This window comes from Aethalodelphis obliquidens, unplaced genomic scaffold (assembly GCF_003676395.1).
Source record: "Aethalodelphis obliquidens isolate GAN/ISIS:26980383/991018 unplaced genomic scaffold, ASM367639v1 scaffold3, whole genome shotgun sequence".
NCBI lineage: Eukaryota > Metazoa > Chordata > Mammalia > Artiodactyla > Delphinidae > Aethalodelphis > Aethalodelphis obliquidens.
Window position 1 is genome coordinate 78,793,096 of NW_020837947.1, and position 12,888 is coordinate 78,805,983.

General features: G+C 49.1%; 1 protein-coding gene across 1 annotated transcript; it reads left to right on the plus strand.

The window, feature by feature from the left end:
* The first annotated feature begins 312 nt into the window (after window positions 1–312).
* Window positions 313–1,426, plus strand: DPPA5 (developmental pluripotency associated 5). Its single transcript, XM_027092538.1, has 2 exons — window positions 313–512; window positions 586–1,426. The coding sequence occupies exons 1-2, from the start codon at window positions 401–403 to the stop codon at window positions 738–740; spliced, it is 267 nt and encodes an 88-aa protein (XP_026948339.1). The 5' UTR covers window positions 313–400; the 3' UTR covers window positions 741–1,426.
* Window positions 1,427–12,888: the final 11,462 nt, after the last annotated feature.

Genomic DNA, 12,888 nt, shown 5'->3' on the forward strand with positions numbered 1-12,888 from the left:
CAGGCCCAGCCACTGTTTCTAGAATAACAAGGGTTTCTAGCGCCGTCTCCCCACTCACTCCCAAGGTGAAGGGATTTTGGTGCAGAGGAGACGAGTCAAAGCAGGTGGGAGCCCGAGTCAACTCGGAGACAGCTGGGCCCACCCGCGCTCGGGAGCCTAGACAGTCAACCTGAGACCAAGGCGGCCCGGGGGCGTGTGGGGCGTGGCGAGTGCGGGGTTGCGCTGCCGGGCCGGGGGCGGGCTGGGGGCGTGGCCTGGATGGGGCGGAGGCGGGGCCTGGATGGGGGTTGGCCAGGGGCGCGTGGCGTGGCTGGCCCAGGTGCTTAACTTTCCCCCGGAGGCGTCGGCCTGCCCAGTCTAGGTACGAGCTCCCAGCAGGGCTGGTTTAGACATCCAGAAGATGGGGAAGCTGCCCGAGCGGAACGACATCCCACCTTGGGTGGGGACTCCCGAAGTCTTGACGGAGCCCAGGGTGTTCCAGGTCCAGACGGGGCTGCTGGAAGCCGTGTTCGGTGAGTGAGCCCAGTCCTGACCCGGGTGCCCCGGCCCTCCTGGGCCCGAGCGCTCATCTTCTTCCCTAAACAGGCCCCGACGGATCTCGAATCCCATTCGTCGAGGAGGCGAGCAAAGTCATGCTCCAGATGAAGGGTCTGGAAGCTTCGGACCTCGCCGAAGTCATGGTTTCCGGCTCTTACTTGTTCAAGTTTCAGACCAAGTGGATGCTCCAGCCCGTGGCCTAGCGGCACCGCCAGCGGCACAAACAGGTTGAGAGGCCTCATGACCAGGTGCCCTGGACCTGCCTGTGCAGGCGGCCTGGCTCGCGCCCCTCCAGCCCTCCTCACCCCTCCCTAACTATCCCCTCCGGGCAAACACCAACAGCACCCACCCGGGGAGGCCTCTGTGTCCAGGCTGTGCCCCAGACTCCTTGGCAGTGCCGGCCCTTGGCCCTAGGGACCCTGGAGTAAGGCTGTGAGAGGTGGCCGGGGCTGGCCTCCTGGGGCGGGGCCTCCCCACCCGCCATGTTGGAATGAGCCCAGTTGGCCCCAGGTTCTGAGGTTCCCGAGAATCCCAGGCCCAGGATGCCTAGCTGGGAAGTCCCAGAGAGGAACCTTGGGAAGAGGCAGAGAACTGTTCAGGCTCTTACCCTCTCCCCTCACACTTGCCTGCTGTGGCTTTCTGGTGCAGGAATGCTGCAACCTGAGGAAGCCATGAATTCGCTCGACCTAGCTCCTCGGATGAAGGGAAGCCAGTTTGCAGCCAGACCAACCTGGGACGGCCAGGTAGAGCGGAGGCTGCAGCCGGGGCTGCCCGGGGTCTGGTTTAGACTCTGCTCCAGCCTGACAAGGAACACCCAGCTGGCCTCTGGTCTCTGCCTTTAAGTCCTCCTGTCCTTCCCCCCAAGGTTGCTAATTACACAATAAAATTTTAAAAGGTTTCTTGATGTGTCTTGTTGTGTAGTTGAGGTGTTGGAGATAACATCACAGGTGAGGTGGCCCTGGAGCTTAACTCTTAGTGAAACCCCTAAGGCTAGAAAGAGGTCCCAGAGCACAGGGGGAAAAGGGTCTGGAGAGAAAAGGAAAAGGAAAGGGTCTGGAGAGAAGAGGAAAAGGAAAGGGTCTGGAGAGAAAAGGAAAAGAGTCTGGGAGTCAAGTTCTGAGATGCAGCTCTGATCAAAAAATCAGACAACCTAGGAGAGATGTGATATCCTGGCACTGAGAGTTTCATATCCTTGTAAACTAAAGTGGAGACCGCTGTCTGGGTTCTCATTTGCATTCAGCCTACTGCTACACATTATTTAGGTTGGAGTGTGAAGAAAATTCAGCCTTACAGATAGGTATACAGGAAAGGAGAACCTCACACAGACCCCTTGAAATGGTCTCTGGAATTCTCCACCACACTTACAGGAGGCCCTGGCCTCCGAAGGGTAAGTGGGATTAGGGTGGATGAAGCATTACCATAGGTGGGGCTCACTCCTGAGGGTAGAGGGGCCATCAGAACGGGGGCTACAGTTTTCCCTAGTAGAGACCAGCCTGGTAGTTCACAAGCCGGAATGAATCCCCTCAGGGAGCTTTCTGACCCTTTGACCTTAGCCACATTCACCCTCCTACCCCCTCTCCCTGCTCAGGTTCTAAATTGAAGATAATAGCCTCTGACCTCAGGCGAAGTTGTGAGATTTACGTAGGGCAAGCATCACACCAGAAACAGGCGTTGACTATCTTTTGGAGCAACTGAACAAAAATGGGGGAGAAAAACTAGCAAGGAGCCATTTTCTGCAAGAGGCACGTGGCCTGTCCATCAGACAGCTGTTCTCGTTCTCACTCAGTAAACGAATGGCACCAGCATTTGGGGCCAGTGGTTCAGGCCCCAAACTAGAAGCCGTCCTTGACGCCTGACCACCCAAAAGGACTCCCTGCTGGAGCCCAGTCACCTTGACTTCCAACCTGAGCCCTTCCTGCACCTGTACCCGGTCCAGCTGCCCACCCCACCCCGGCGCCAACCTGCCTTGCCAGAACTGCTGAAAGAGGCTCCTGTCAGGTCTCAGGGGGTTTCTTTTCAGCATCTCACCGTCGGCTCCTCCACCAGACTTAATTCTTACAACGTTAATCAGATGGCCCCTCCTCCAAAGGGAACTCCAAAATTCTCCACAGTTTTCCAGCCAACCTAACCCAAGCTCCTGGCCCTGATCTAGAACGCCCTGTGTAACGTGCCACCTGCCTGCATCTCTGCTGCAGATCCGTATCCTTTTGCTGCCCGTCAAACAAACCGTCTTGTTACCACTTCAGGGCTTTTATTTTTGCTCTCCTGCCAAGAACACTTCTCACTTGTTTTTATTAATTTTTTCGGCCACACCAGGTGGCTTGCGGGATCTTAGTTCCCCAACCAGGGATTGAACCCGTGCCCCCTGCAATGGAAGTGTGGAGTCCTAACCACTGGAACACCAGGGAATTCCCTCTCATTTTTTTGGAATGATTCTGTTCCCTTCTTCCCGGTGGTCCATGTTCCCTCCAGAGGTCCTCTCCTTCTCCACTGTCTCTGCTTGACCTACTTTAGTTTTTTTCATGGCATTTTAAACATGACTGACAAGCTAACCGTTCGTTTTCCTCCTCTGCCCCACTGGAATGTAAACTCTAGAAAAGTTGAGATTTTAAAAGAATAGACAGTATGGGGCTTCCCTGGTGGCGCAGTGGTTGAGAGTCCGCCTGCCGATGCAGGGGACACGGGTTCGTGCCCCGGTCCGGGAATATTCCACATGCCGCGGAGCGGATGGGCCCGTGAGCCATGGCCGCTGAGCCTGCGCGTCTGGAGCCTGTGCTCTGCAATGGGAGAGGCCACAGCAGGGAGAGGCCCGTGTACCGCAAAAAAAAAAAAAAAATAGACAGTATGTAATATTAAATGTTGGGGACAGTTTTCTAAGACAAGGACACCAGCTTGGCTGCTTGGGTTTGGATCCTCTTTAGCGACGGAACCATGAGCCTTGTGCTTTGGTTCCTCCTCTGTAATAGGATAAGATCCGTCGCATGGGTTGTAGTGAGGATATCAAGTCTTAGAACAATGTCTGACACCATGGGCAGTCAGACATGATTTCCTGAATGTATGAAGGACAGGCTGCAGGACTGGAGCTGGATTGCTCCCTCCCAGGCTTATGGAGGAGGGACTCCAGCCTCCAGCCCCTGTTCTCACATTGAAGGCTCAGTGAGGGGAGCTGGGGAGTCCTTTGTCAAGGGCACTGTCCTGCCTCCTGGAAATGCAGGATGGTGTGTGTGTTTCCTGGGGTCTCTGGAGGCCATACAGCCTTTAGGTCACCAGGAAGCAAAGGTACGTTTTGGCATGCTATTGAAGTTCATTTTGAGGAGAGGAAGAGACTAGGCAGGTACCCTACGGGCATCCTGACACCCTCCCTTCCAACCTTTGAGAATTGCACCAGTACTCTGGCCTGGAAGTCATGGACCACTCAGCACAGCTCCTGCCCAGGATTTTGGAGGAGAAATCAGTCCCACCTTTCCCACATCCCCAAGAAATTGATGATTGTTAAAACCGTTGGCCCTCTGATTTTGAAGAACTAGACACACATAAATGACTTTCCTCCTGTTTGGAGGGTCAGGAGGGACAGTTGGCTCAACTCCGTGTGGAAGGAGGCCAAGAGTATCTACAAAGGTTGACCTGCCTGGCAGATTTGTTCCTCCCCGGTAAGAAGAGCTGATAGGCTCTCATGGGACAATCATTGGGTGTCAGGATCGGAGGCTATTGCAGGGCCCAAGATTCTACAGATCGGGGAGGGGCTCGTGTTGGGATCAGGTGGGGTCTGGGCGGGGGGCATCTCGGTTTCCAGGGAAGAGACCGCCTCTGATCCTGGTCACCTCAAGGGGGTCCCTTGTGGCTTTGGGCACATTTTGAATGCAAGGGCATTGGTAAGATACTTCTGGATACCTGTTAACAGTTGCAACAGTTCCCTACAATCTCACCCAGGGACACCTGCAAACTTTTTTTTTCTGATCTCTTAGGTGAACAGTCTCCCTTTTGTACTTTTTGCTTGCGTCTCCTTATGGACCAACAGTTGTGGCCCCCAAATTAGCCTCAGCCAGCGCACCCTTTAAAGAATCAGTTGGCAGTGAATGATTGTGTGTGGGCATATAAACTGCAGAGTTATGAACCCCAATTTTGCAGTGTAGAGGGGGCATAAAAAACTGCCCTTGACCCTAAGCCTAGAAATTCCCTAAGGGCAGTGCTTCTAAATGTAGAAAACAGCTTTACGTTAGTTAATCTGTGTCAAAAGTATCAAGCTTGGAAATTTAAGACTGTGCTATAAATTCCATGCATGCCCTGGACTGAAGATTTTTCAGCACTAAAAAGATAAAAATCCTAAGCAACACAAGACTTTGAGCAAATACATAGAACAGGTTTGGAAATAGTAAACAGAAGGTTAAAAAAAAAAGAAATGGTTGTCTTGTGGTGGTCCTTTGTTTTTTGAGTTTGAAGCTCTTGATCAATTTTCCGCCAAGGGTAAGCGAAAGGGTAGCACAACCACTGCAGTGGGTGTGGGTTCGATCCCTGGTGGGGGAAGTAAGATCCCACATGTTGCATTGTGCAGCCAAAAAAATAAAACTAAAAAGAAAAAACAAGTCAAGCCACAGTTATATGGTTTTTTTTTTTTTGACACAGGGCTGTACATCAAATGAGAGTATTATTGAGAGTTTACACAATCCAGATCTGAAGACCATGTGACTCCCTTACGGAGATCAAGAAGGAATGTTATCTTCTAAAGAGTCGTCCCAGTAATGTTGGGAGAATGTTGCTCTGCCGATGGGGGAGCTTCACTGATGCATATTGCTGATACACGATGCACAGCAGAAGGGAGAGAGGAGGCCAAAGGGCACAGAAAATGTTTTTGTGTTTAAATTTCTCTTGTCTTGCAATGAAATGCAAATTTCATTTCATAGCAGTTAAGGTGCATATCAACGCAATAATTCCAGTGAGCCCAGACTCTTGCATCTTCCCATTCAGAGAAAAGCACTAATATCGTTAACTTGGGATGTCTGGGTTTTGTTTTTTTTTGCGGTACGTGGGCCTCTCACTGTTGTGGCCTCTCCCGTTGAGGAGCACAGGTTCCGGACGCGCAGGCTCAGCGGCCATGGCTCACGGGCCCAGCCGATCCACGGCGTGTGGGATCTTCCCGGACCAGGGCATGAACCCGTGTCCCCTGCATCGGCAGGCGGACTCTCAACCACTGCGCCACCAGGGAAGTCCGAGATGTCTATTTTTTGTTATTAGTGGTAGTCTTCTGATGCTCAACTACATTTTTTTTTCAGCAAAAACTCCTATATATCCTGTCTCCTCCAATACCTCTTTGGAGAAGTTCCTCACGGCTCTCTGAGAGGCTGTTTCTGGGCTACAGTCCTCAGCAATGCCCCAAATAAAACATAATTCTTAACTTTTAGGTTGTGCTTTTTTTTTTTTTTCAGGAGACATCTCCATCGAATCTGTATCAAAGGTCAAGCTTCTCTTCTAGAACTTCAAGGTGGGCAGTGTGCTGAGAGTTGCCTCACTCCCACCCCCGCTCCTAAGACTCTTTATTTTTTAGAAGAGTTTAGGTTCACAGATAAATTGAGCACAAAGTACAGAGAGTTCCCATAAACCCCCTGCCACACACTTGCCCAGCCTCCCTAACTACAAACATCCTTTCCCAGAGTGCCAGCTACCAACTGGCACTGCCGTCTGCCTCTGCAGTCACGAGCCACTGCAGCCGCTGACCTTCAACCCCCTGAAAGGAGTTCAGGGTGGAGATCAGGGGTGAAGCCCTCTGTGCTCTGGGAAAAAACTGGCAGAACAGGCCTTCAAATGGCTAGATAATTTTAGGAGAAGATTTCATAAGCCCAGTTCTTGCATCTCTTCATATCTCGAAAAGCACTGAAATCATCAGTGGTGACGTCTGCTCCTCGGGGCCAGCAGCCAGCCTCTGCCTCAATGTGTGCCTGACTGCACGTGCCCCCTTCATTAAAATCACATACATACTGCCCTTCCCCCCAGCTCCTGTGAGCAGTTCCTCAGAACTACCCAGGAGGCTGTCTCCCGGGCTGTAGTTCTCATTTGCCCCGAAAAACTTCACTCACACCTCTCACGTTGTGCTTTTTTTTTTTTCCAGTCAACCAGAGAGGTAATCTGTTAGGAAGAGATGAGTCTACATTGACATATAATTAGCACTGAGAAAGTCCATAGTTTACATCAGCGTTCACTCTTGGTGTTTTGACAAATGTATAGTGACAGGGATCCACCCTTATAGTGTCATACAGAACAGCTTCACTGCCCTAAACCTCTCTGAGCTCAGCCTACTCATCCCTCCCTCACCTTTAACCCCTGGCAACCACTGATCTTTCTACTCTCTCGTAGTTTTGCCCTTTCCAGAATGTTGTGTGGTTGGAATCATATACTACGTAACCTTTCCAGATTGGCTTCTTTTACTTAGTAAATGCATTTAAGTTTCCTCTGTTGACAAAGAATGTCATTTCAGTAAACAAAGGATGCAGTGGCCGTCAAGCTATTGGCCACTGCAGCTGCCCTGAAGACACACCCTGAAGGGGTTAAAGAGACAGCACACTGGCCCTACTAGGTAGTTAGTCAGATATGAGTGCGTCCTTGCCCCACCCTGGACAGGGTCATCTTTCCCTCCCCCACCCAGACAGTGGTGATCAGAAAAGATCATCCCTTTTGTGGTCAAGGACTGCTAAGTTTCTAGCCTTATTAGGACCAGGCAAGATAAATCTGCCAGCACAGGTTGGCTCAGGCACACCAACACCTGAACAGTGGCTCAAAGTAACCCGGGGTCCATTATACTGTATTGGTAATAAATTAGCATTGAGGTTTTTGCCCCCCTTCACCATGGGTATCACCTGGGTGCTTATGGGTAAGTGCCTGCACACTAGGAAAACAGTTATACAGCCTAAAGCTGTCAATCAAATTGTCAGTCAAATGACACAGTACACAGGGAGGGACCACCACTCTAAAACACCCAAACCTACCCCCACTGCGGGGCAGACAGCGGCTCTCGCATTTTCCCATACATAGAAAAGTGCTAAATTCATTAATTTGAGATACCTGGTTTTCCTTTAATTACCAGTAATCTTTTGATGTTCCACTGCCTGGTGTTTTTTTTTTTTTTGGGGGGGGGGGGGGGGGATTTTTTGTTGTTTGGGGTTTTTTTTGCAAAAACTCTGATATATCCTGACTCCTCCTTAAGTTTTCAGAATAGTCCCTCAGAGCCATCTGAGAAGCTGTATCTTGGGCTCAAGTCCTCAGTAAGTCTGCTGAATAAAACATAATCCTCAACCTTTAGGTTGTGCATTTCTTTCTGTCCACACCTCCATGTCTTTTTGTGGCTTGATAGCTCATTTCCATGATCTAGATGGACCACTGTTTATTTACCTGTTCACCTACTGAAGGACAACTTGGTTGCTTTCAAGTTTGGGGAATTATGAATAAAGTTGCTATAGTTTGGGGAATTATGAATAAAGTTGCTATAAATATCTGTGTTTTTACACAGATATACCCCGGACCAGCAGAATCAGCTTCACCTGGGAACTTTCTTGAAATGCAAAGGCTTTTGTGTGGACATGTGTTTTCAAGTCCTTTGGGGAAAATACTAAGGAATGAAACTCTTAAATTGTGGGGTAAGAGTATGTTTAGTTTTGTAAAGAACTGTCAAACTGTCTTTCAAAGTGGCTGGACCCCTTTCTATTTCCATCAGCAGTGAATGAGAGTTCCTGCTGCCCCACATCCTCCCTAGCGTTTGGCATCACCAACGTTTAGATTTTGGTCATTCTAGTAGGTGTGTGGTGGTGTCTCGCTGCTGTTTTAATTTGCATTTCCCTAATGACATATGATGTGGAGTGACATACGAAGCATATTTTCATATGCTTATTTGCCATCTTTATATCTCCTTTGGTGAGATGTCTATTCAGATCTTTTTTCTCTTTTTAAAATCTGTTTTCTTGTTGTTGCATTTTAGGAGTTATTTGTACGTTTTGGATAACAGTCCTCTATCAGATATGTCTTCTGCAAATGTTTTCTTCTCATCTGTAGCTTTTCTTCTCATTTCCTTCACGGTGTCTTTCACAGAGCAGACATTTAAAATTTCAATGGAGTTCAGCTTATCAACTCTTTCTTTCACGTATCGTGCCATTGGTGTTGCATCTAGAAAGTCATCATCAATCCATACAATGAAATACTGTCAGCCATAAACATAATGGAAGCTTGCCAATTATGACAATACAGACGGCCCTTGAGGACATTATGCTGAGTGAAATAAGTGAGACTGAGAAAGACAAATACCATATGATCTCACTCATATGTGGAATCTGAAAAAAAAAAAAAATCACAAAAGCCAAGCTCGGGCTTCCCTGGTGGCGCAGCTCGTCCGCGGCCTCCTCGGGGATGGGCCCCGGATCCAGGTGCCCTGAGGTTTCCTGGAATCCTAGACCATCCAGGGGCCACTGACCCCGAGGGCCCCTTTGCTCCGTGACAGGAACCTCGCTTCCCCTCCCGCGGCTCAGCGCCCCTTCCCTCCCAGGCCAGGGCAGCGAGATGCTGGCGGCCTTCTACAGTTCGTTCAGGGTCTCACTCGTGGTCAGCGCGGTCCCAGGATGCGGAGTCGGGATCTTCCTTATCGGATCGCTCTTTTGCCAGGATGTGAGGACGCTCTCCATTGTGGCAATGTCTTTCCAGCTTCGGGTCCACCAGGATCGAGGTGAGTGAGGGGTTTCATGGGCCCTGGCAGGGAACCAGTCCTTGGCCCAGGGGTCCGGGAAGGCGGGCTTGGGTCTCTGCATCTTTCTGGTTCACTCCAGTTCCTTAGTCTGAGGTCCTGGAACAGTTCTGAAAACAACCACTCAGTCTAAAAACCCCCGCTGTGGGTCCCGGCTCCTGAGTTTGGGAAGGAGTCTTGGCGAGACCCCCACGGGAAAATCTAGCGTATCCGTGACTCCAGATGAGGGTCCCCGGGGAGCAGCATCTTGAGGGGACGTCTTCCGCCGAATCCCTTCTGTGGGCCTGCCTATCGCTTAGATATCCTAGGACAGGGGATTTCAAAGCATAGCCCCGGACCAGCAGAATCAGCTTCACCTGGGAACTTTCTTGAAATGCAAACTGGCGCCCACCCAGACCCGGAGAACCGGAAACCCTGGGGGTGGGACGCGGAGATTTCGGTTTTAACAAGCCCTTCAGGTGATTCTGCTGCATCTCCACAAAGCCGCCACCTGACCAGCTGCTTTCTTTTTAACCAGAGCTCACACCCAGCGGCTGCTAAATTCCGCGTGGGCCTGGAGGCGCTCGGTTTCAGGCTGGGGTCGTCCGGAATCCCTCATCCAGATGACCGCTCCTGGCGGGCCCAGGACGGGGATGGCGTTGCTTGCGGCGGGTGCTGACCTGGAGGTCGGGAGGCTAAGGCTCCGTCCAGCTGTGTTTGTGCCGTGAAAGGTGAGGATGGAAGTGGGGCAGCTCTTCTCAATTCTTTCACGTTCAAGTGACTGCAAGCTCGACCTCGGAAGGAAAGTTTCCGTGGTTTTATAACAAAAGGATCCTTATTGGTTTTGCCTTGATCAGTGTTCTTTCCAGGTTATGATGGGGGAGAGAAAACACTTTCAGAAAGTGTTTTCAGCTCCTCGCTGTGATGGGGGGGCCTGTGTGGGATTTCTGGAGGAGTCCCCAGCCCCTCCCCCGCCCCCTTCCCGGCTCTGGAATCCTTTCCTGCCGGGGTCCCTACCGGGAAGAGTGGGGAGCTTCAGGGAGGGAGGTCCTGCTGTGGGAATGCTGCCCGGCAGCCCAGGCAGGTGAGACAAACAACTGTTCCTTGGCTTGTGTACCTCAGGCTCTCGGCTAGCTTTTGCAGGAGCTGCGAGGTCTTAGAAGCAGGTATGGCGTGGATTGAAACGCGTCTGGAGTCTGTCTGGTAGACTTGTTTGGTAAGCAGGACCCATGCTCCTGGATGGTTAAACCTGGGCAATTTTTGTTGAGGTGGGAACACAGAAATACTTGGCAACGGGGAGTGCGTTGGGTCAAGAGTGAGTTTATGGCCTGCTGCAGGAAAGGGCCAGATGGACGTCTGGGGTTGAGGCTGGGGAGGGAGAGGCTACCCCCCCCTAGGGCCAGGTGGGGATATAGAGGCCTTCAAGCCCTTGTGAAAGCCGGAGGGATGCAACCCAGAGCCCTGGAGGGGGACCAGCTTCTGGGAGGAGGGGTGTGTGAGCAGGAGACCTCAGGGAGCTTTGTGGAGAGGTTGCTTCTGCCTGAAGAGATAGAATACCTACTCTTACTCGTACCTCATTTGATCTGACTACTTAATCTATGGCCATTAACCAACGCTTCTCTAATAAAAAACACTAAATTCTTGTTTCTACTTTCATAACTAATAAGCCCACACTTATGCTTTAACAAATGTCATTAGCTCTTTTTTTTTTTTTTTTTTTTTTTTGCGGTACGCGGGCCTCTCACTGCTGTGGCCTCTCCCATTGCGGAGCACAGGCTCCGGACGCGCAGGCTCAGCGGCCATGGCTCACGGGCCCAGCCGCCCCGCGGCACGTGGGATCTTCCCGGACTGGGGCACGAACCCGTGTCCCCTGAATCTGCAGGCGGACTCCCAACCACTGCACCACCAGGGAAGCCCATTAGCTTATATTTTTAAGTGATTGAATATGTGAATGAAACTTGTAATGTTTAATTAAATGACAAATTTAATATATTAGATTCTCTTAGATGCCAAAAACGTTTGAACGTAGCTAGAATTTAAAAAATAGATTTGCTAACATCTGAGAGCTTAAGGGCCAGGTCCTGTTCTGCTTGAGATGTGTGATGTTATCAGTATTCAAAACAATGACATAAGATAGGTCTTCTGATTATTTTCTTGAAACTCAGACACAGGGGAACCAAGCAACCTGTTCATGGTCACACAGGCAGTGGGTGGCAGAGCTGGGATTGGAATCTAGGCTCTCATGCCACCTGCCCCTTTATCATTATGGTGACCACAAAATAGATTATAAAAATTTCATTAAAACTGGTTAGAGAAATGCTAATATTATGACTTTAAAATTAGTTTCTTCATTACTTCTAAACTTTTTTTTTAAAAACCCTAGTGGGAAACAATTTATTATATATATTCCCAGAGTTGCCATAATATTATCAGGAAATACATTCATGCTTTCGTTGGATTTCATTCATTTTTATGACCTGAAAAAAACCCCAAACTATCCGAGACCACAGATATTGGTGGCAGATGGATTCTGGAAGGAAACTGGACCTCCTTTCACAATTCTGTGAAACCTCAGCCAGTCATTAGGCTGAGTGCCTTTTTATACCGAAGACTAGCAAAAGCTGCTTATGGGGTCTTCAACTTCACAGAGACTGTACTTAAAAGTTTAGTTTGGGAAACGTAGAACACATGTCCATGGTTGAAAATGCAGAAGATGCAAAAGTGTACGTGGAGAAAGGTAAGCCTCAGTCATCCAGGCTCTACTCAGATTTTATCTTTGTCTATATGTATATATTTTATATGTACGTATATGGATGAATTGTGTGGCAGGATATTTCATACATTGTTCTATACCTTTGTTTTTTATTTCGAACTAATTTTAGACTTACAAAAGCATTGCAAAAATAGTACTGGGCCAATATACTTTTCCCTCAACTTCCGCTTATGTTACCATCGTATGTAACCACAGGACATAGTTGAAAACTACAAAGCCGTTTGGATTGTAACGGGTTTTCCAGTAACGTCGTTTTCCTGTTCGAGGACCCAGTTCTGGGTTTCCTCATGTTTAGTCATCGTGCCTCCTTAGTTTCTTCCCACCTTTGATGGTTCTCCAGTCTTTCCTTCTCTTTTGTGACCTTGACTTTGGTGAATCATTTTGTAGAGTATCCCTCAGTTGGGACTTGTCTGATGCGTTTTCATGATTAGATGGCAATGCAGCATTGAGAAGGAGGCCACAGTGATGTGATCATGTGTCCTTATTACATCATATCAGGGGATGCAGGCCGTCCATCTGAGCTGCTGGTGGTGATCGTAACCTTGACCGCTTGGCTAAGTAATCATTTGCCTCGATTCTCCACTGTGTGCTTACTGTTTTCCCCCTTGTAATTATTAAATACAAGATAGAGTTCTTCCAGGTTGGATCCTTCGGTGTGTCCTTTCAAACATATATATCCTTTAAAAATCTGTGAGCACTTCCTTACTTTTTGGTACCACGAGATGCTAAAACATCCAAATACATGTTTATATATGCATATTTTATTTATGCATATGTATATTTCTTTTAATAGGTGGCAACATATTTCACACATTGGTCTGTTTATTTTAAACCTAATTTTGTCTTGGAGATTATTCCGTATCAGTACATATACAAATAA